The sequence below is a fragment of the Uloborus diversus genome, chromosome 8 (assembly GCF_026930045.1).
Source record: "Uloborus diversus isolate 005 chromosome 8, Udiv.v.3.1, whole genome shotgun sequence".
In the NCBI taxonomy this organism is placed as follows: domain Eukaryota; kingdom Metazoa; phylum Arthropoda; class Arachnida; order Araneae; family Uloboridae; genus Uloborus; species Uloborus diversus.
Window position 1 is genome coordinate 104,803,505 of NC_072738.1, and position 21,871 is coordinate 104,825,375.

Here is a 21,871-nt window from a genome sequence, read left to right on the forward strand (position 1 = left end):
TTCACTTAAAAAGGAAAAAAGCCTTACATCGACTTACATAATGCTTTTGAATTTGTTTTCAGCCAAGTGTGTTTGAAATTAGCCAAAGTGGCCAATATCAGCCAAGCCTGGCAACCCTAAGCAAGTTTAAAATTTTAAAGCGAGAAGAGACAAATTTTCATTGTTATGGTTGCAAATCGTCTGCCTGATGCGTCAATTCAGTTTACTTCAAGGCTTAACTTTATTAGACCTTATATTAAAAAACTGTTTTTTGTAAAAAAATCGCATTTTTACAGAAAAAACACTGATGTAGATGAACTTAGAATGCAAAACTACAATTAAATCCAAAATTTCATTCAAATCGTTAGAGCTGTTTTTGAGATACAAAATATAAATATATATACTTACCCACAAGAATTGCTCGTTTAAAGATATAAGATGATTGCATACACATATTGTGGTTAATGGATTATTGGAAGTATACAGTCAGCAAAACTGATGGGAACATACTTATTAGCACTCATCAGCCCGGAATAGGAGGTGACTGAGCTGGAGGTGGAAAACCACTTAAGGAAGCCAAAAGGTGGCAACTTACTGAAAATTAGCTTTTCGTCTGAAAACTTAATTAAGTAAATAAATAAGAAAATTCCGCCTTACCTTTACATCTAGGATTAACACATCTACAGGCACTGTTCAAGAAGTATGACAATGTTGAAGGAAGCTCCCTATCCTTATAAGGCACACGGAACAATTTTATGCTTCTAGCAGCAAGTTCTCTTAGGGAGGGAGGATCATACATCATTTCTTGCACAAATCTGACAACTAATGGATTGTCTCGTAAGCTCAACTAGAAATATAAGAATTTTTTTCTTTTAGAAATAAATAGAACAAAAATAAGAACAATAAAAAAATTCACTGCTTTAAATAACATTTTACTAATGCTGCATAGCATTTTTTTTTTTAAATTATACAACCCAAAAAAAAAAAAAAAACAAAGAACATTTTTTACTTTTTGGGAAAATGCTTAATCTAAAAAAAGATAAATGGAAACAGTTTAATCTAACAAAGGCTAAGATACAAAGTAATCTTTTAAATGACTAACCTTTCTTATGCTGTACAGAACATGTAAAGAACATTGTACAGAATTGTACAATACATTTCATATATACTTAATTCAAATGAATCTTAAGCAGATTAAGAAGTTTATAATGATGGTGATTTACATAAAGACAAAAAATTTGAATATTCGTAAGAAACGGTTCATAGGAAAAAAAATCAATACACCTGTTGCTAGAATCACAGCTCTAATCTTTTCCGACATGAATTCAACTGGCCATTTAAATTCCTTGCTACAGACAGTTGTTTCATGCACTCTTCAATGCACCAATGAGTTTAATTTTGTTGGTGAGATCTAGGTGCTGAGTCTCTTACTTAAAACGAAGTCACAAATTCTAGTTGGATTGAGAGTGGGAAAGCTACTTTGCCAGTTGAATACCAAAAAGTTTCGCTTAGTGCTTGCTATATACAGATGTACAAGTCGATTTTGAAAAGTGACACAAAGAGGAATATTGCTTAAAGATAAATGTCTTATTACATAAATCCTTAAAGGAGGATATCATGAAGTATCCGAGTGTATTTTGATATTCTGCTGAGTTTACGTATGGTGTTAATGTGTAAAATTTTCCTGTTCCAGCAGTACTGAACATCTTGAGTGTATAAAACTATTGCAGACTAGTTCATACAAGTTGCATAAAAAACTTGATTAGAACATTGTTACTGTTACATTAGCACAAAATTTGAATTAGCAGGGTAAAATTTATAAAAGACAAAGTGACTTGTCAACGCTTTGATTAAGGTAGGTGCGGGTATTAAGGCCTGTCGGGTAATAAGGCCTAAACACCGAAAATATAATGTAAAATGGTTGTAGCCGCTCAAAAACGCTATCGTAGATAGTTTACACTCCCAGATGGCATCTCAAACTGGTCGCAACGCCATGCTCAGTTGTTTTGACTAGCGAGCCCAGATTCATTTTCACGGAACGCTTGTAAGACACGAATAATAAAAAATCGTCAGATTGAAATGTAAGTAATTTTTGTAATCCTACCAAAGTTGACCGTAGGCCTTATTATACTCCTTTTTTTTGTAACGTAGTTTTTCAGCTGTGCATCTTATTTTGAACCTTTCTCAACATGGTATGAGTGTTTAATAGTAATTGCGGCTGTTTACGACTTGGTTCAGTCTTATTTTAGTGCCTACATCACGATGCCCCCCAAACGAGCATTGTGGTCTGATAATGACTTAGTGTCGGCTGTCCAAGCAGTAAGAAGAGGTATGCTGAGCTCATATAAAGCAGCTGTGAGGTATAATGTTCCCAGGAGAAGCATTAAAAACCATCTCCAGACCGGAAGTTTGAAAAAAAAACACTTGGTAGAAAATCTATTCTCAGTGATGACCAGGAAGCTGATCTTGTCATCATAATTTTGAGGTTTGCTGAAGTAGGGTTGCCTGTGACACCACGTATTCTCCGATGCTTGGTTTATAAATTCTCTGAGCTTAATAACATAAAGCATAATTTTAATAAACTTGCTAAAGTTGCTGGTAAAGATTGGTTTAAAGCAGGGGCGGCATTTCAACATTTCATTTGAGGGGTCGAGTTTCTTAAATATGTATTACCACAGTGCGGTAACAAACACACACTAGCTAACAGGAAGTGGTCATAAAATCGGTTTAATATGAATAAAAATTAGTGCTTAGAAGCAATTAAAATTTTGATTCATTTTCTAGTAAGTTATCATACAAAACATCTCGATACTGAAGTTTTTATACCTTTTGGAAAAGTTTTAATGAATGATTTTTGGAATTCGGAAGAGCAGAGAATTGTGTTACTATCAGTGCCTAGTGTCGTAGTGTCGTACTGTTTTGCCAGTACAGCTAAATAGAAAAGGTTTTTTTCTTTTTTTGCCCATTGTGCTTCGAAAATATTTCTCTAACCTAACAAAAATCTTTCTCTACCAGCTGAGCTGATTGAAATAGTTGAAAAATAATTGAAGTAACAAAGTTACGTAAGAAAACACTTTTTATGTCTTGCTCTTCAAAATCACACCGGCAACTTCAAAAATTGTGAGAGGCTTAATTTTTCATCACTGAATAATCTAGTCTCGTCGGCGCTCTCAGCTTCAATGAGATGTCATCTGCCACCAGCTCTGTTATTCACTATTCCAGGATGAAGAGTCCATAAAAAGGACGGAACTGCAATCTCTGGATGTGATAACCGGTCTGTCGGTATATTGCTTCTAATTTTTCTTGCCTAGTGCTAAAAATTTTACTCATAATTGAAACATTTTATTTTTCGTTTTCAAAAAATCCAATCCAGGTAATATAGAGTCAACCACGCAGAAAAATAATTATCATCAAATCTTGTGTTAATTTTATTCGAAAAACAATCTATTACTTCATACAAAATATTAAAAAATCAGTGTTCGACTTCACATCATCATGTGGAATTTTTTATCTTTTTTAGCGCCTTTTTAAAATTGGCTCGAAGGAAGAATTTTTTTGAAAAAGTTTCTCGATTGATTGAAATATACATCTATGTAAAATCTATTTTCAATTTTAATTGCAGATTGAACTGTGGTAGTATGAACGCACAGATCAATTAAAGATTGAACTGTAGCTTGAATAGTCCGAAAATTAAGGGTAGCAGATTGAAGATGTTTTGATAGAGTAAAGCATTTTTAAAACACTTTCCTCAATATAAACAAATTGAATAAAAATTCAAACGAAGTCATATATGCTGAAGGGCACATTGAAAGAATCGTTTTGCAATACAGGGGTCTGGCCAGAGGATATTTGGGTCCGTTAACGGACCCTTCACAAAAATCCGATCAACCAAAACGGACCTTTCACAAAATCCCGATCAAACAAAACGGACCTTTCACAAAATCCCGATCAAACAAAACGGACCTTTCACAAAATTCTGATAAACAAGATCGGATGTCAAATTGTTTATTGAAAGAGCAAATCTGAAAGCAAAATAACGCATAATTCTGTGTATAAACCGATAATTTTTGGAACCTTTTTTTAAGTCAAATTAGAGGGATCAGCTTATACAAAATCGGCTAATTTTGAAAAAAAAATCGGCACTCTTGGGATGCTCCTGCAAGCGATAAATAATTGCTACTGCCAAATAAATATAATGGTTGTTTGTTTTATCACAGCTAATTAGCAGCGGTGTTTTTGTTAACTTTTCTGAAAAGGCATTGGTAAGCACTTTTCTCCGCTCATGATTTAATAAACAATAATAATATATATCTGCGAAATGAACTTAGAACTGCAAAGGGATAGTAAAGGTGAGGAAAAAATATGATCGCTTCAGATAGTGTTACCAACTTCAAAATTATCACCACTTAGCGTCTGGCGTTGAACCTTTATAATGACTTGATTAGAAAATATTCTCATCATTTTGCCAGCTTGTCAATATTTGCGTTTTTACAGTGAAGTGCGATGTTTAATTGTTATTTTGGGAGAAAATTATATGGGTTTTGATTTTTCGATGCTAACACAAGGATGATTAACTTTAAGTAAACTCTTTTAATTACCTTTTTTTTTTCTTTAGATGTCTACATTTTGAAAAATGCAATATTTTAACATCCGATATGAGAATCATATTTTGTTCTTTTTTCCAGCTAACTTAGCTTTATTAGGATTCAAATAAATGAAAAGTCTCTTTATTTCTGTTAGAACTCTCATTTCAAGTTTTTAAAGCAAAATTCCATTTTCTGTTACGAGTCAAAAATTAAAATGCTAAGTAGATGGTTTATTTAATTTTATTTTTTGGGTCAACTGTGTCCACAGATATTAATGATATGTTTATCATAGGACTCTAAAATGCAATTTTAAAATGATTTTATCAAAAATATTTCTTTTAGAAGCCGTTTTTATACTTCTGATGCCTTCACTTTGAGAATTGCGATCTCTTTGCATCCGCTGTGGGAATCCGATTTTTCGAATTTTTAATGATTATTACGCTTTGTTAAGAGGTAAACAATTGAAATATCTTTTTATTTTTGTTTAAATCACGGAATTTATAAGTTTTAAACGAAATTCTGTGCTTTTTAAGAGTGTCTTGGGTCAAAAAGTTGAATGCTGAACCCTATTCTGAATTTTATTTTATTTATTTATATTTTTGTTAGAATTAGTTTAAGTACTGTACAGAAATATATCTAGTATAAATTAACATAATGTAGAATGGTAGATAAATATTGATACTTGAAAGAGCGATGCCCCCCCCCCCCCCCCCGCCAAATATTAGTAAAGAAAATCCAGAATGATTTTCTCCACGTAGAAGAGGAAAACACTCAACTTTAAGTTTAATTGATGCAGTTTGTACCATCTCTAAATTCTAAAATTTCGTTTCAACAAAAAGAAAAAAAAAAAAAAATTTTTTTGTGAAATTTTTTGATTTTTCACAAAATTAATTCACTTTTCACAAAATTATTTGATTTTTCACAAAAAACGGACCCTGTGAAAAATCCTGGACAGACCCCTGCAATAATTCTCACAGTCGTCAAATCACTGCTTTGAAGTTTTAGAGAAAGGTTTTTATTTTTTTAACTCTGGAAGACCATCTTGTGTCACTCCGAGATTGCATAACTATAGAGCCCAATAAAAGGTATTTGTTGATATGTTTTTTTTTTGTTCAATAAGCACATGCATTTTTAAGAAATTTCTATGAAAGCAGGTAATGCATTGAGCAGCTGAAACGTGTTTCTAGCAAAAGAAAGCGACGAACACTCATTAAATAAATATACACTTAAAAAATGAGCGTAAAAGTGAATGTAAAATATCAAGGAATTTTCTTGAGAAAACCATGCAGCCACACCACTTTGCACGAGCCTCTCATATTGGACATACCATCGTTACACTGGGCACACAAGTATGAAATATTTAGTCGTGAAAAGGCCGAAAAATACTTCGTGAATTTCTAAGTCATCATCCAAATAACGAAAAACACTTTTTTTTGTCTGGGAATGTGTCGAGTTTCATCAAATAGTTACTGAGAACCAGCGAGATTTTTTTAATGAACATTGATTTCCGACTTACATAAATTGAAAACACCCATTTTCTGTCATTTTGCTCAAAAAATTTGGGGGTGCGACCGCCCCCTCTTGACCCCCCTATTTGCCGCCCCTGGTTTAAAGCATTTATGAAAAGACACCCGGAAATATCTAGACGAAAAGTTCAATTTATGAACCCGGCCAGAGCTCAAAAGCTTAACAAATTTATCGTTAATGATCACTTTAACAGACTGAATGAAATTTATGATAACCTGGACTTGAGAAATCATCCTGAAAGAATATACAAAATGGATGAGAAAGGCTGACGTCTCACAATTCACCACCAGCAGACTGTTTTGGCAAAGAAGGGGACTAAAAGAGGGCATTTACAGTCTTCGGAACACGCCGAAAGTGTCACAATAGCTTGATGTGTAAATGCACTTGGTACTGCTATACCACCAATGATAATATTTAAAGGCAAACGGTTGAAGGCAGAATTATATGACCTTTTGCCACCGGGTTCTTTGGTAGAAAAATCTACAAAGGGTTATATGACTAATGAACTTTTTACAGAATTTCTAAAGCACCTATCTAGATTTAAAAGAGCAGGAAAGTCCCTTTTAATATTTGATGGAACGGCTTGTCACCTAGACTTAACAATCGTTGAAGTCGCTGATTCTCTCGATATATCTTTATACTGTTTACCTTCGAACACCACTCATGAACTCCAACCCCTTGATAAAGCAGTCTATCAATCATTTGAACACCACTGGGATGCAGAAGTTTTATCATTTATGGAACGAAACCCAGACAGAAAGCTCACCAAGGCACGGTTTAATGTTATTCTTTTAAGTGTCTGGTCTAAATGCATGACACATAGTAACATTACAAGCGGTTTTAAAGCCACTGGTTTGTACCCTTTGAATCCACAGGCTATTTCAGAAACAGCTTTTGCTCAGTCTGTATTAACAGAAATTCCAGCTCCCGAAGCTGACAAATTTCAAGAAAAAAATTCGCAACCTCGCACCTCTCTCACGCCAATAACCCCAAGGCCTTCCACATCGACAGCACAAGATGAAATAATTAACTGTACCCCAAACAAACCTCCCGGAACGACGTACGGCATGGTTTACGGTTATAGTTTGGACGATGAAGAGGACAATGTACCATCTGCTCAACTAAAAAGAAAAGCATTTCAGGAGCTTATGCGTACTCCAGTGAAAAATACTGAAAAAACATCAATTTTAAGAAGAAAATCTATTAATTATCGAGGAATTAAAGTCACCGAAAAACTGTTTGAAGAATATAGAAAGGAGAAAAAAGCAAAAAATGACGTCAACCCTCAAAGAAAGACGATAAAGAAAATACCAAAAAAAAAAACTATGCTAGTTGGTACTGTCACGCTTGTGAGGAGGATAAAATGATTGACATGAGGCCCTGTTCAAAATGCAACAGGTGGTATCATGAGCAATGCGTCGGTTTGACAGCCGATGACGAAGATATTTTTGAGTGCCCTGACGGCTGTTTTTTTTTTTTTTTTTTTTTTGTTATTTTGAAGATTTTCAGCATGAGTAATGCTTAAGGATATTACAAATGATCTCAATTACCAATGTTAATAGCTTAATTTGATTATTTACGAGTGTTAAAATATTAGGCCTTATTACCCTACCGTAGTATAATAAGGCCTAATTGCAAGGTTTTTTTAAATAATTAATTTTATGTTTGTTTTCGGCAAGAAAGGCCGTTTTTTGTTATTTTCATGTAGTAATTGAATGATACTTTAATTAAATTTGCAATTTGCAGATTCGGATCCTTTTCTTTCCATTTTATTCCAAATCTCCCTTAGGTAGGCCTTATTACCCGAACATACCTTATATGTTGTTTCAAGTCAGTTTGTTGAAGTAAAAAAAGACCTACAAACGATGCTTTACTGCATTTCAAACATTGCACTCTAAGCTTCACTTTTAACAATATTTTTCCAATATCAAAAAGAGCATCTGAATTTAGATGTAATTTGCATGATTTTTGAACATTTTTTGCTGAAAATTCTGATTTTGCATGACTAATTTTTGTGATCATGGTAAAAGTCCATGATTTTCCAGGTGTGTGAATGCCCTGTACAGCAGTAAATTACATCAGCAAATTTGCACTAGAACAATGTTTATTTCAAATGCAACTTTTGAGAGAGGGAGAGATATTAAAAAAAAATATGTTTTTTTAGCTCAATTGGCTTTGTATTGTGTATAATTTAAAAAGCCAATTAGAAAAATACCAAAACAGAAACATTGACATTGTAAGTAATTTTGCAGCAGTGCTCAAAAACTGCTGCAAAATTACATACAATGTGTTAAAGCTTCATTACATACATTTTCACAGTCCAACATATCCTGGGCAACTGGTAGCCCAGATGACTAAAATAAATCTTAGTTAATTTTGGTTGAGTTTTGCCAGAAGAAGCCTTTAAGAGCCATGTTATGCTGAATTTTCCTATATACCTTGAGAAATACTTTGTCAGCTTAAAATATTTTATTTGGCTTCCAAGATTTTACAATTTTTGTAGGTATCTGCTTATTTTGCACATACAAATGAAAAAAAGGATAAAAATATGTTAAAAATACTATGGAAATGTCACACTGTATGATGTTTGAATTAATCAGCTCAGCATTCCATTTCAAATGTAAATTTTAATTTAACAAGAGCAATAAGTTTACAATTTAAATATGCAGATTTTTGTGAAAGAGACTTTTAAAAATTATTTCTTTGATATGCTGATTTTTTAAATCAACTCTTGTAAAAGCGATAATTTTATTATTGTTTCTGTGAGCGTAACAAGTTTTGTCCCATGATATTTATAAAAATACTGATACACAGTATAATAAAATCAGTCCATAATTGGCCTTCACTAGTAATGGCACAACGTTTTAAAAAAGGAGGGAGGACACTTATAGACATGTGTATGTGACAATGAAATGAAAAAGTGGGGGGGATGCTTGCGTTAAAACTTTAAAAAATGAGCAAACGCTAGAGCAAAGTTAAAGTAGGGGGCACAGTCCCTCTTTGACAGCACCACTGCAACAAACACAGACAAGGTGACAAAACGTGATCCAAAAACTTTTATGAAGGAAAGTTTCTTCCATGATAAATATGAAATATTCTATATTTTAGTCAGTAATGATAAGACATTAGTGATGGGCATAATCGAGTTCTCATAATCGAATCACTCGATTATTCAAGATCATTCGAGAACTCGATTACCACGAGTTCTCGATTATCGTATCTCGAGTTCTCGAGCGATGAACTTCTCGAGTTCTCGATTATCACTTTTCGAGTTCTCGAGCGATGAACTTCTCGAGTTCTCGATTATCACTTTCTGAGAACTCGAGCGATCAACTGCTCGAGTTCTCGCTTTGAACTTCTCGAGATGTTGAGTTCTCGAGATCTTGAGTTCTCGAGATGTCAATCACTCGAGCAGTGTATTCTTCGATCGATTTCATAATCGAATGAACCTCTCAATATAGTTGACTTCTGACAAGGGTGCCCACCTATGGAGGGGGGGCGTCATGGCGCAGACATTTGACATTTTTGGGGGGGGGGGGGTGTTTTAAGGGGTATTTTTCTCATTTGCTGGGGGGAGGTCTCTGCGATATTGAGGGTGGGGGGGGGGGGGCTTGACCTCAGGGCGGGTGGGCACCCTTGCTTCTGAAGTGTTTTAGTTGCAGGGGCGGATCCGTCATTTAGGCGGTCGAAGGGCTGGCTTTGAAAAGTTAATGATTTTACTCATGAATGAGCATGGTTTTTTTCTGTCTTCCGAAAAAATTTGCATTGAAACCTTTTAATCCTTCCCCCAGAAAGACGGGCTGCGCTGAGGAGCCCACAGGGGAGGTGGGTCATTGCGCAGACTGCGCCATTGAAATTCCTAATGGACGTTAGACTTTTTTAGGGAGTGTCCTTCTTGAGGGGGAGAGAGGATCCCTAATTTTAAAAAGTGTGCCAGCACACTTGAGGAATAGGTACCCTTGCGATCTAAATGGTATTAAAATCAAATAATTGCCTTTCGAATGTTTCATTCGAATAGTGTTATAATTGAATGCATACTGTTGAATGCTTGATTATCAAATGATTCTTTGGGAATGCTTGGTACTCTAATGATATGTTTTGAGCGAAAGGTGTTAATGAATGAACACATGGACGGGTCTATGGGAGACATGTGTTGTGTGTCCCGGTGGTGGAAGTAAAGGTTGGAGGCGCTTATAAGGTTCTAACTTGAGAGGCCTTAAAAGTATAGTTCAGGTAAAAAGGGGGAATACTTAAGTTGAAAACCTGAGGGGATGTCTTCCCCCTTACGTTCACCTTCGACTATACGATTGGGTAATGATACAAGTGTAATAGGCAATAACAAACATTTTAGAGCGCAAATATACAGATCACTGCAGACACATGTTTCGGGGTTTCAAGGAACCCTTTTTTCAACGCAAAATAGTGAGATTGTGGATGTAAGGACATTACTGGATGTCTTTATGGACCATTCATTAATTACGTAAGGGTCCCGAGGGGGTGGGGTTGGAAAAATGTCTACATACTTGGGGGGGGGGGGTTCAAACGCATTCTTACGCAGTATTTTCCAAGCCGATGTTTCATTTGCGTCTGGAAAATAAAAACGTATTAGGATGACTGTTTTTTATTTGTTTTACGAAGAATTAATAATGTAAAACATAATAAAAGAATTGCACTATGTATGGCATGTTTTATTTTTAACTACTATCGCATCATATACAAAAAAATGTCGAAAACACATTCAGCCTAGATTCCAACTTTTTAGTAAATATTTCTTCACACAAAAAGGTTTAATTTAATAATAGTGAATTAAATTTCGATTCCAGTGATATTAGATTAGTTATTTCATTATTTCGAAAAACGAAATGGAATCTTACGTAAGAATAGGGGGAGGGGTTTGAAAAACCTTACGTACCCTTACATGGGGGGAAGCGATCAAAAATGGCCAAAATCATCCATATGTAACAAAGGAATGGCCCCTTATATGTAAAAGCTTACTATTTTGTTGAAAAAAGGGTACCTTAAAACTCCAAAACACATATCTGCAGTACTCTGTATATTTGGGATACAAAACGTTTGTTATTTCATGTTACTTCTCGGCACAAAGGTACTTAGTTATTTCGTAATAAAACAAGTGGTTAACTTCTCGTGTAATTCATTCCTATGGGTGCAAATAAGAGGGGAGGGGGGGGGGGGGGCTTGACGTAAAATGCGGGATTGTAATTTTCAGGGGATTTTGTCTCTTTTGGGGGTTGTGCACTTGGGGGGAAGAGCTTCATAGGTGGTGCCCTTTGCTCTAGGAATGGATAGATTTGGAATGATTTTTAAAATCGAATGATTGCTTTTTTCTTGCTTTATTCGAATAGGGTAATAGTTGAATGTTTGGCTTCGAATTTTCGATAATTGAGAGATTCCTTAATAATCGAACGATATTTTTAGAACGAAAATTGTTAATTATCATATGAGCGGATTTATGGAGGGGCATGTGTTGTGTGAGTGGCGGATACAATGGAGGGTCGTGGGGGTCATGACCCCCCCCCTGAACTCTCGAAAATAGTATTCGTACACATTGTGTTCAAATAATTTATGCATAAAATGCAAACGATGACAGTATCTTATCTTTTCAATACATCAATTATTTTTCAAAGAAAATATTTGAACTACTATTTTCTTTTATTGCTTATGAAATTAATTTGCAACGTTTATCCCAAATTATGTGCCTTATTCCTGACCGATTTGGGGCTTTTTATTGACCCCCAAAAAAGTTTCAGAATTTTTTCGTACTTAAAACGGGAATTTCGTTCATGGGGGAGGGCTTTCTTCAACATAACCCCCACCCCCTTCAAGTGGTTTTCTGTATCCGCCCCTGGTGTGATCCGGTGGTGAAATCTTGAAACAAAGGATAGAGAAACGCTTTCCATACTGTTTTGAACTTGACAGTTATTAAGATTAAATACGTACGTATGTACAATTTTTATTAAAAAGTGAGGGATAATGATAATATGGGCAAGTCGTTGGGCGACACTAGCAGGTTTAGACTTCAGAGTTGTTAAACTTAAAAATATATTAAACTGGTATCAAGGGCTTCCATATAGGGAGGGGGAGAAAGTGGGGGCTCAAGCCCCCTCCCTCTACTTTGAAATTAGGACATCCTTGCTTTTAGTTTTTTTTTTTTTTTTTTTGCAAAAATGTAAAATCATTTCTTCTCCAGCAATTAATCAATAAGTTATTAAAAATGTCAAATTTTAATAACTCTTAATCTGTACTGAAATCGGTTGCTATGGGGAAAATATCCTATTAAACCATGGGGAAAATATCTGAGCCCCTCCCCCCTTAAAATTTTTGCATATGGGCCCCCTTGACCGGTATGGTACAAACCGTGTAATTAAAAATGTAATGTAGTCTTAGCCCTTTTTCGGATTATCGTTTCTTAGGGGAGGGGGGGGATTGTCATAAAAAGCTCGCCATTGCTCACAGGGACGGACGGACACCCCTGTCATTCTATAATGTTTTAGAATCAAATAATTGCTTCTGCTTTTTTTCGAATGGGGTTACTCAGAGAGCACACTTCGTTGAGTAAACGTTTTGAAGCGATTGTTAACGCTGTGGCAGCCATGTTAAAACGTTTATGAAATGTTTAAACACAAGGTGTTTATAATGCAGTGGTGCCCCCCCCCCCCCCATGGCGATGACACTCATCCCTCAAATGCGACGTTGAACCCCCTAAAATAAATTAAAGCCCGCTTAAGTTACCCTCTCCTCTTCAAAACTTCAATGGCGCGATCTGCGCCATTTACCCCCCTCCCCCGTGCTCTCCCTTGTATAATATATTGTTTGTTGTGGAATGCTCGGTTATGGAGCATCTCGGATGATTTGAAATCCGAATACGTAATCTGCTTTTCAGAGAAACTTGACAATCAATTTTAACCTTTTTGAGGACCAGCGCACGGAAAATGAAACGTAGCTACGGAACCTCAAGTTCCGAAATGGATCGTTGCGAGCCTAAGCATTTTCAGCAGTTTTGCCTCAACTTTACAAAAAAAAAAAAAAACCCATAAAATCAGCACATTAATTGACTGAAAATTTTTAAGTTGAGTAAATATACTAATCAACATTTACGAAACTATAAGGAATATGACATAAACAGAAGCGAGTAAAACAAGCAAAATACTTAAATTTAACTACCCACGCGAAAATAAATGCTACGCACACAGAAGTCACAAATAACTTGCGTATGGAATTTCAAAAAAAAAAAATCTATAAAATGTAATTTTTATTTAAAAATTGGGCCGAAGAGTGGAAGCTAAAATTAATCCCACGCGACAAACTTCAATATTTCTTTTTAATGCACTCAGAAACATTTCAACTTCACTCCCAACACTTTTACTGTTATTGCATATACCTAAAGTCGATGAATGAAAAAGAAAAATAAAAAAGAGCGGATCAAGAAAGAAAAAAAATAATCATGAACTTCAATGCACTTCAAGCCACACTTGTACACTTTTCAATGCGTCGGGAATCCCAACCCTCTGGAAAACGCAATCAGAAATATTTTACCCTCCCTCCTCATGTATTAGTCAGATAAATATACTTAACTACTCTCAACAAGAACATCAAAAAAAAAAAAAAAAGCAAAGCTATAAACTAGGAAAGAATGAGTACTTTTGCGCAGAGCAACTATTCCCCTACTTGTTTACATTATTAACTTCGTGTTTGAGAGCCTGAAACCATTCGAAATAATCACGTGATAACTGAAAATCATTAGTTCAAATGCATAACCGTTCGAATAAATCACTCAGTCGTCCAAATGCCGAGCTCCTAGTTTTTGACAAGCTAACAGGGAATTTAGTCAAACCTGCATCCCCCAAGGATTGCGACCCCCAAAATGAAGAATAAAATCTAGCGAATCGACCCCCTAAAACAAGCTTGCATTTCGAACTTTACCGGAGGGTAAGGGGACAAAAGGTGTATCTGCTCATTTTATCGGAAAACAACAAGAAACTAGACCCACTTAAATGTAAAAACTAGAATTTTTCATGGAATTTGGGGGCAGTGGTATTGATCCCCTTTCTAAAAGGGGTGTCAATACCCCCCAATTTAACCTAAAACTTCTAAAAGCCAGGAGGGTTCATCCCTTATTATACCCCTAAATGGTAGGCTAAATGTCACATTCCTATCTCGAGCGCACCCCAGCCAAAACAACTCGGGAATTCAACTGTAGTCAAGGGAGTCCACCTCCCCCCTTTCGCAGGGCGATGGCGCACCCTCTCAAATGTTACGGAGCATCCGTCTAGAAAAAGCTCTCCCCCCCCCCTCCCGAAATGAGATTTAAAAAAAAAAAAATCTCAAAAAAAAAAAACGCTTCTAAAAATTTCGGTTTCGCAGGCTGCGCCATGGACCCCCTCCCCCACTTCGGAAAATGAGATTTAAAAAACCCTCTCAAAAAACCGGCTCTAAAAATTTTAGTTGCACAGGCTGCGCCATGCCCCACCCCCTTTTAGTGGGCACCCCCGTAGCAGTCAACTCAATTTTGGAAAGGCTCAGAAAATGAACTACTCGAGTACTCGATTCGAACGTCTCGAGATCTCGATTTGAAACATCTAGAGATCTCGATTTGAAACATCTAGAGATCTCGATTTGAAACATCTCGAGATCTCGATTCAAAACATCTCGAGATCTCGATTCAAAAGATCTCGAGAAGTCAATCGCTCGAGTATTCGATTCAAAAGATCTCGTGAAGTCAGTCGCTCGAGTACTCGATTCAAAAGATCTCAAGAAGTCAATCGCTCGAGAACTCGATTTCAAAGATCTCGAGAAGTCAATCGCTCGAGTACTCGATTCGGAAGATCTCGAGAAGTCAATCGCTCGAGTTCTCGATTTCAAAAGATCTCGATTATCAATCACTCGATTATCAGAAGTACTCGATTCCCGAGATCTCGATTATCAAAAGATCTCGATTATGCCCATCACTATAAGACATTATCATGATACTAAATGAAAAAGAAAAGCTTAGGGAGTTAAAACAATCAAATTTCAAAATAAAACTTGTTATACATATGCACCATAATAGCAGCTATTAAAAAATGTAATACAGTTAAACCTTGTTATCACTTAGAGAAGAGTCTTAACCAGAATAATTTTAAATTTTTTTTCCGATAAAATTAAAGATTGAATTAATTATAAAATACTTTTGCTATTAATTGGATTCAATTAACACAGTTTTGACTTATTGTCAGACAAAGTTATAGTCATAGGGAAAAAACATTAATTCACACTAAAACACTTCACAATAAAAGGATTTGCTTTCTTCTGGAATAAAAATAAAAACATTCGTACATTTAACGCAGTTTATTTTTAACTGCATAAAAACGGTGCTTCCTGTAATTATCCGCGAGAAAACCCAATTCTTCCCTTTTGACAACAATCTAATTAGATTCTGACAGCTAACCCCTCACCTTTCGAACATGGAAGAACACTTCTTAATTCTTTTCTTTATTTTAGGGTTGTGTGTTAGTTGTCAATCTAAGGTTCTTGATGTTATTCTCTAAAAATCTCTGTCTCTCATGGGAGCAGCTTAAAATGACCAAACAGGACAGCTGACGGGATGGTCTTTCTCTTCTCCTGCTTCCTCCCCAGTTTTAAAAATCATCTGAGTTGAATTAATTGCTATTATCCTTCATGTCAAAGGATAAAATCTTATTTTCAGAGCTTGTGTACCTGTACACATCCTGCCATTCTTGAGGTGGCATGTATGGGGTCTAAACACACGTCTTTATTACTTGCCAGAAATTTTAACAATAAAGTTTTCTAGATGTTCTCATTATTTTACTGAATATATTTCAATTGATAAAAAAAGATCGAGCCTGTCAAAGCAACCCGAGCTGTCAGGGTAAGCAGATTTTGAAATATAACACTGATCGTGAAACCCTGAGCCACTTGACATTAAGATTATTTACCAAAAGTTTGGAAATGGGAAAAATTAATGTCATATCTGGAATGTTGTGAAATCTGGATGTAACCTAAATGAAGTTTGACTGCAAAAAGAATATCATTACAATTAAATTAATTTTAAAATTTCAGTTTAACCTGAAAGGCAATAATTGCTTGGAACAATAAAGATTATTAAATTTCAGGAAGAAAATTATTACTTCAACAAGTCCTTTAAGAGTAACAATTTCTGGAGGCAAAGTGGTTAGCTGATTATTATGTAAAGATAGGGAACGCAATCTTCTTAGGTGTGAGATAGTAGAAGGCAAACTCTGCAGTTGATTTTCACATAGAACTAGAGACCTGAGAAAGTGTAACCTTCCCATTTCGGCAGGAATGTCCTTCAGATTGTTGCCACCAAGATATAATGTTTCTAATCTGAATTAGAAAAGAGAGTTTATATATATGATACATGAAACAAAATAAAACAGCATTAAAACAAAATCTGTAATATGTAATTCATGACCAACAAAAAATACTCTGCAAAAAAAAAAAAAAACACTTTAAACTTAAAATTGCTGAATTTTATTCAAAATTAAAATTAAATAAATAAATAAACTGGTCATTCTATAGTGATTAATGGAACTTTCACAGCTGGTTAATGTAACTCTTTTCGTTTAAAACTTAAGGTAGAAAAACCAATTTACAGCTGGATTTGTAAATTTACAATGGTTAATATGTATCATTTCTAGCAAAAATTTGAAACAAAATAACTACCTAGTAGATATTTTTTCAATAAAAAGGTATTGTGACTTAACGTAATATTTTTGCAACCCTGAAAAATGATGCTCATATTATGAGCCAAATCTTTTTGAAAGTTCGGCAAGTATTTAAAATTTGCTGATATATAGACATGCACTGGATATTGGGTTAGTATTCACAAAGTATACTGCATATTCGGCAGACAAATCAAATATTCAGTTTGGCCAGATACTTAATATTTTGCAACTGAATAGTAAACAAATTTAAATGTTCGGTAATTGGTAAAATATATGTATATTTTTTTAATAATGAACGAAAGGTACTATATACTATAGTTCAAAATTAATTCAAAATGTTTCTTACTAATTTAATCATATTCAAAGTAATTTAATGTAACAGAAAGCAACCATATATTAAATTTAAATATAGTTTTCAAATTACCTTAAATCTTTTGATATATATATTACCCTTATTATTACTAACTCATTTAAATGTGACACAGTAACCAGAGACAAAAAATCGTAACGCAAAGTAGTAATATATATATATATATATATATATATATATATATATATATATAACAATAAACTAGAGCTCAAACCTTTAGGTTTGAGCTCTAGTTTATTGTTTTTAGCGTAGCAAGTGGTGCGTTTGCCCATTGTTACTCTTTATTACATGTACTGGAGCTTAAACATTCTCTTCTAGTTCATAGTTAAAATTTTGGTCTTTTGACCATAATTAATGAATCCTCGACGGCTGATGAGCTCTGGATTCACTCTTTATCTATTCCTACTTAATAGCTGTTTGCATTTTTCCTTTTTATCATCATTTGTTATTTATATTTGTAATTTTGTTTGCTTAATTTTATATTTACTTGGCTTTTTAGTTTTGCTGCGTTGCGCATCTATGGGCTTTTGGTGTGGTCTTTTCAATATTTTTCACTTTTTTATTATTATTATATATATATATACATATATATATATATATATATAGGAATTGTCCCAATTAAAATGAAGAATAGTGAACAAAACACATTTAATGTTCACAAAAAGAACCGTATGAACATATACAGAAACACTCACATCACAAAATACGAAAAAAAAAAAAAAAACAATCATTTCAGTTTGGTGTCTAGGGTCGTCTTAACACTACAAACATCTTTCGTTCGCGTCTTACATTGTTCTCCTAGTCATTTTACCTTCCATTCTGCTCGTGGCGATTTTCAGTACAGTTACTGTTAAGTTCATGGAGTCCTTTGGCCTACAAACATACACACACACATATATATATATTTACTACTTAATATTAACTAGTACTATTTTTTGAGAAAATATACTGCTTAGAAAAATGAAAACACTTGGACATTAAATTTTCCACTATTTTAATTTCTAATGTTTTACACCAGGGTTTTCTAACTGCAGAATGTGAGCTCAATTTCTGCGACCAGCGAAGACTTTTGGTAAAATAATTTGTACAATTAAAAATCATGTTTGTAAGCAAGAAATATAGTTTTTCAGAAAATCCATATTGGTTACAAATGCTGTCTAATAATAACACTATACTTTACAGACTATAAGAGACATTTCCAAAATTCAAGAGCATGTTCTGCGCGAATCATTGAGCTTTTGATCAACAGGGCTTGAAGTGACATTGTTTTCCTTTGTTGCAAGACTACAACTTCAGTTTTTCCACACATCATGTATTTTTGAAAAAGTTTTTTTATCTTCTTCATTTTGTAATAAAAGTATTTTGGTTATGGCTATACTTATGTGGCCTGCCAATTAGCCTTTGGTTTTACTTGCGGAATTTAAATGCTTACAAGTTGGAAACCGCTGATTTACAACATAGGTCACTATCAAATATTGTTTACAGATGAGTTCCAAGCCAAACAGAGGGAACATCAGACATAGATTTTGCTTCAAAAAAAAAGACATACCACTTTCCAAGACGTAGCATTTTTCCAAGCAGGGTTGGGTTTTGGACTGTCCAAAACTGGTTTAGGACAGGACAGGTGGGTTTTACCGTCCAAAACAGTCTAAAACTGTTCAAAAGTCTCCAAAACTCTCTTAAACTGCCCAAAACTATGCCAAAGCTAAAGCGGTAAAACTAAGCAAGAAAGAAGAAAAAGCTATTACTTTTCGTCTTTTCCTTTTTTAACAAATGCTCTTCAAATGTTTGATTTTATAAAACAGCGCAGTTGATTCTATTAAAGGATAATTCTAACATGTTTCGATATACTAATGATTCGGTTCTTTCAAATTTTATTTAATTTTGTGGCTGAGTTTATAATCCAGTGATTTTATTTGTGGCGGGCACTGTACCATCTATACTGATTTGGCTTTATTTTGAATTTGGCAGCTTCCAAGTCTCTCATTTTACATTATTATTGCCTAATTTTTTACCCATTTAAAAAAGTGTTACATTTTTTTCTGCTCTCATTAGTATTCTGGAATTATTTTTGCAGCTCCCTAATATTTAGGTGAGTCTTTTTAAATTAAGTTATTCGATACTCCGACTGAGCTACCAAAATATTTATTGTTACTTTTTTCATTATACATGGTATATTGGTAATAGTATATGTATGTATACAGTGCTGTAGCTGGAAAAAAATTTTTTTTTGAAAGAATACACCGCTTTCTTTTGAATAGATGTCATGGTTGACAGCAGGGGCGGATACAGGATTTAATTTTATGGGGGATATGGCCAGGGGTGAGACTGGACACAAGTAAAATTTTTTGAAGACACTCTGAAATTTTCAAAAACTATGAGAAACTCTGCCCTCCCCCCTGTAAAAGATTCAAAATTGCATACAAAAATTATTGAAATAACCAATTTTAATTTCTCTTGTTTTAAATAATTGTCAGCCCTAAATTTTTAGAAACGGCAACCATAGATTACGTAGTCTCACGTAAGGCAGTTTTCTTAAACTTAGGTTACCTTTAATTAAAATAATAATAATTAAAGTAAATCATTTGGTTTGACCTCAGAGATTCCTCCTGTAAAAGCCGTAAAGGGATAGTATGACATTTCCTGTTCTAACGGTGAACATTGAATGTGCTGAAAAAAAGTTTCAATCCTGTTCAAATTTACATAGCGACCTTGAATAAAATGGGCATCTCAGATACGAGTTGAAAACATGTATAGGGCTTGTTCATATTAGTAGTGGAACCCAAAAGGTATAGATCTGGGCCTGAAATGAAGGATTGTTTTAAGCATAAAAGTCGTAATAAAAAATCAACTAACTGACATAGCTAAAAAGGTATTGCATATAAATTAAAATAAATTAAAAATTAAGATAATAGCTTCTTACGCCGGTCACTAAACTTTTTCAGATTTTATGCACTGATATCTTCGTAAAGAAGGTTAATTTCATTTGACACATGCATCTTGTATGCAGAAATAAACTATTAAAACTTCACTTAAAAATGCAGCGAAAATCTAATTAAACGTTAAATATTTTATGAATTCAATTTGGACATTGATAAATACTCACAGACTGATTATTTTCAGTTGTAGAAAAATTGGAGATGGATGAGAACGTCGCAGTCTCAGAGTCTGATACAGGAACTCGGAATATGTTTCCTTCAGATTTGGGTTCTTCAGTTATTTTAACTTTGTAAAAAAAGACAACAATGTTTTGTCACCCAAAAACTTTGCTTTTGTTTAGGTAGTCCTTTTTAAACAAAACGCGGCTTTTTTCAGCACAGTTTCCGTCTAATACAACGGGCTAATTTACAGAAACCCTCGTTTAACGAGATTTCGTGCTAACACGAAACTAAAATTTTACATTTCTTGCACAACACAGAATCCAAAACATTAATTTAAACTAATTTCTCACGGTGCAGATCTGATGAAATATTTCGAATGTACGTGAGTATGTTGGGCAGAGAGATCACCTGCAACTTTATATGCACGCAATCGTTCATATGAATGAGTTGAATGAACGGATAAAATAAATGAACAATTCTCTGATGAACGGATCATTAAAAAGAACGACACTGCCCACTCTTAGTTAAAATTATTCCCTTTACACAAGCTGATAAGCAAGCTTAGTACCTAAACAAAAATTTTAATTAGACACACAAATACAAAGCAAGTCAACGCTTAATTTCATATAAAAAGTGAAAAATACAAAGAAATCTTATAAAAATAATCTACATTACTTTTCCAGTTTCCAGATATCCCGTGGCAACTCTTCTAGTTGATTACCTCCCATATACAAGGCTTTCAAACTTTTTGTGTCTATTATTTCAGGAGGAATTGTTTTGAATGAATTTCCACTCAAATTTAGTTCTTCTAAATTCTGTAGCATGCCTAATTTTTTGGGTAATGAATAATCATTTAGAAAGTTGTTGCGCGCTATCAAAATAGTCAACCTCTTTAATTCAAATACAGCTTCATTAATTTCTGTAAGAAGGTTATTACTAAGATCAACATGTTTCAAGTTCTTAAATTTGTTGATGTTTTGTGGAATGAAATCCATTCGATTATGCTGAAGATACAAGAAATGCACTTCTCCATTTGAAGTACTTTCATCATCATCTTCTACTGAATTTTTAAAGATATTCAAATTATGATGAAGTGTTAAGCCGTCTAGATATAAGTAAGACATATCCAACGAGTATTCATTAGCATGATTATGATAGTAAGACCAGTTGGCTACATTTTCATTATTGTTCGCACTAGGTTCTGGCGATTCATTTTCAACATCTGGAAGTTTTACTTCACTATTTTTAAATCCTTCAGCCATATTTCACTTGAAGGTAGTTGTATATTGAATATATATTTAAAAACTTAACTTTTCAACTAACGTGGAATTCGAAAAAAGTCATTTTGTTTATCTCCGAAGAAAAATATAACATCTTCCTTCCATAGTTTGTTATCAAAGAGAAAGAAAACATGGTTACAGTTACTTTCTATAGTTATTCTCGCGGAGATAAGACACACGCAACGCTCATGACGTCAACAAAAATGATTATTGATGTCTAATGCTGAGTGTAATTTGCTGAAAAATCATGCATATTTAGCATTATAAACATGTTATGGAGAATTTTAAAAATATTTATCACTATTCAAGTCCCGATGAAAGGTCA

The 21,871-nt window shown here is 34.2% G+C and overlaps 1 protein-coding gene across 1 annotated transcript in view; it reads right to left on the reverse strand.

The window, feature by feature from the left end:
- Positions 1 to 21,653, reverse strand: part of LOC129227648 (leucine-rich repeat-containing protein 58-like) — a 35,515-nt gene extending 13,862 nt beyond the window's left edge. Inside the window, exons 1-3 of the mRNA XM_054862238.1 lie at positions 20,942 to 21,653; positions 16,238 to 16,454; positions 637 to 826 (exon numbers count right to left, since the gene is read on the reverse strand). Coding sequence (XP_054718213.1) covers positions 637 to 826; positions 16,238 to 16,454; positions 20,942 to 21,528 — 994 coding nt within the window. The 5' untranslated portion in view covers positions 21,529 to 21,653. The remainder of the gene's footprint in view (positions 1 to 636; positions 827 to 16,237; positions 16,455 to 20,941) is intronic.
- Positions 21,654 to 21,871: the final 218 nt, after the last annotated feature.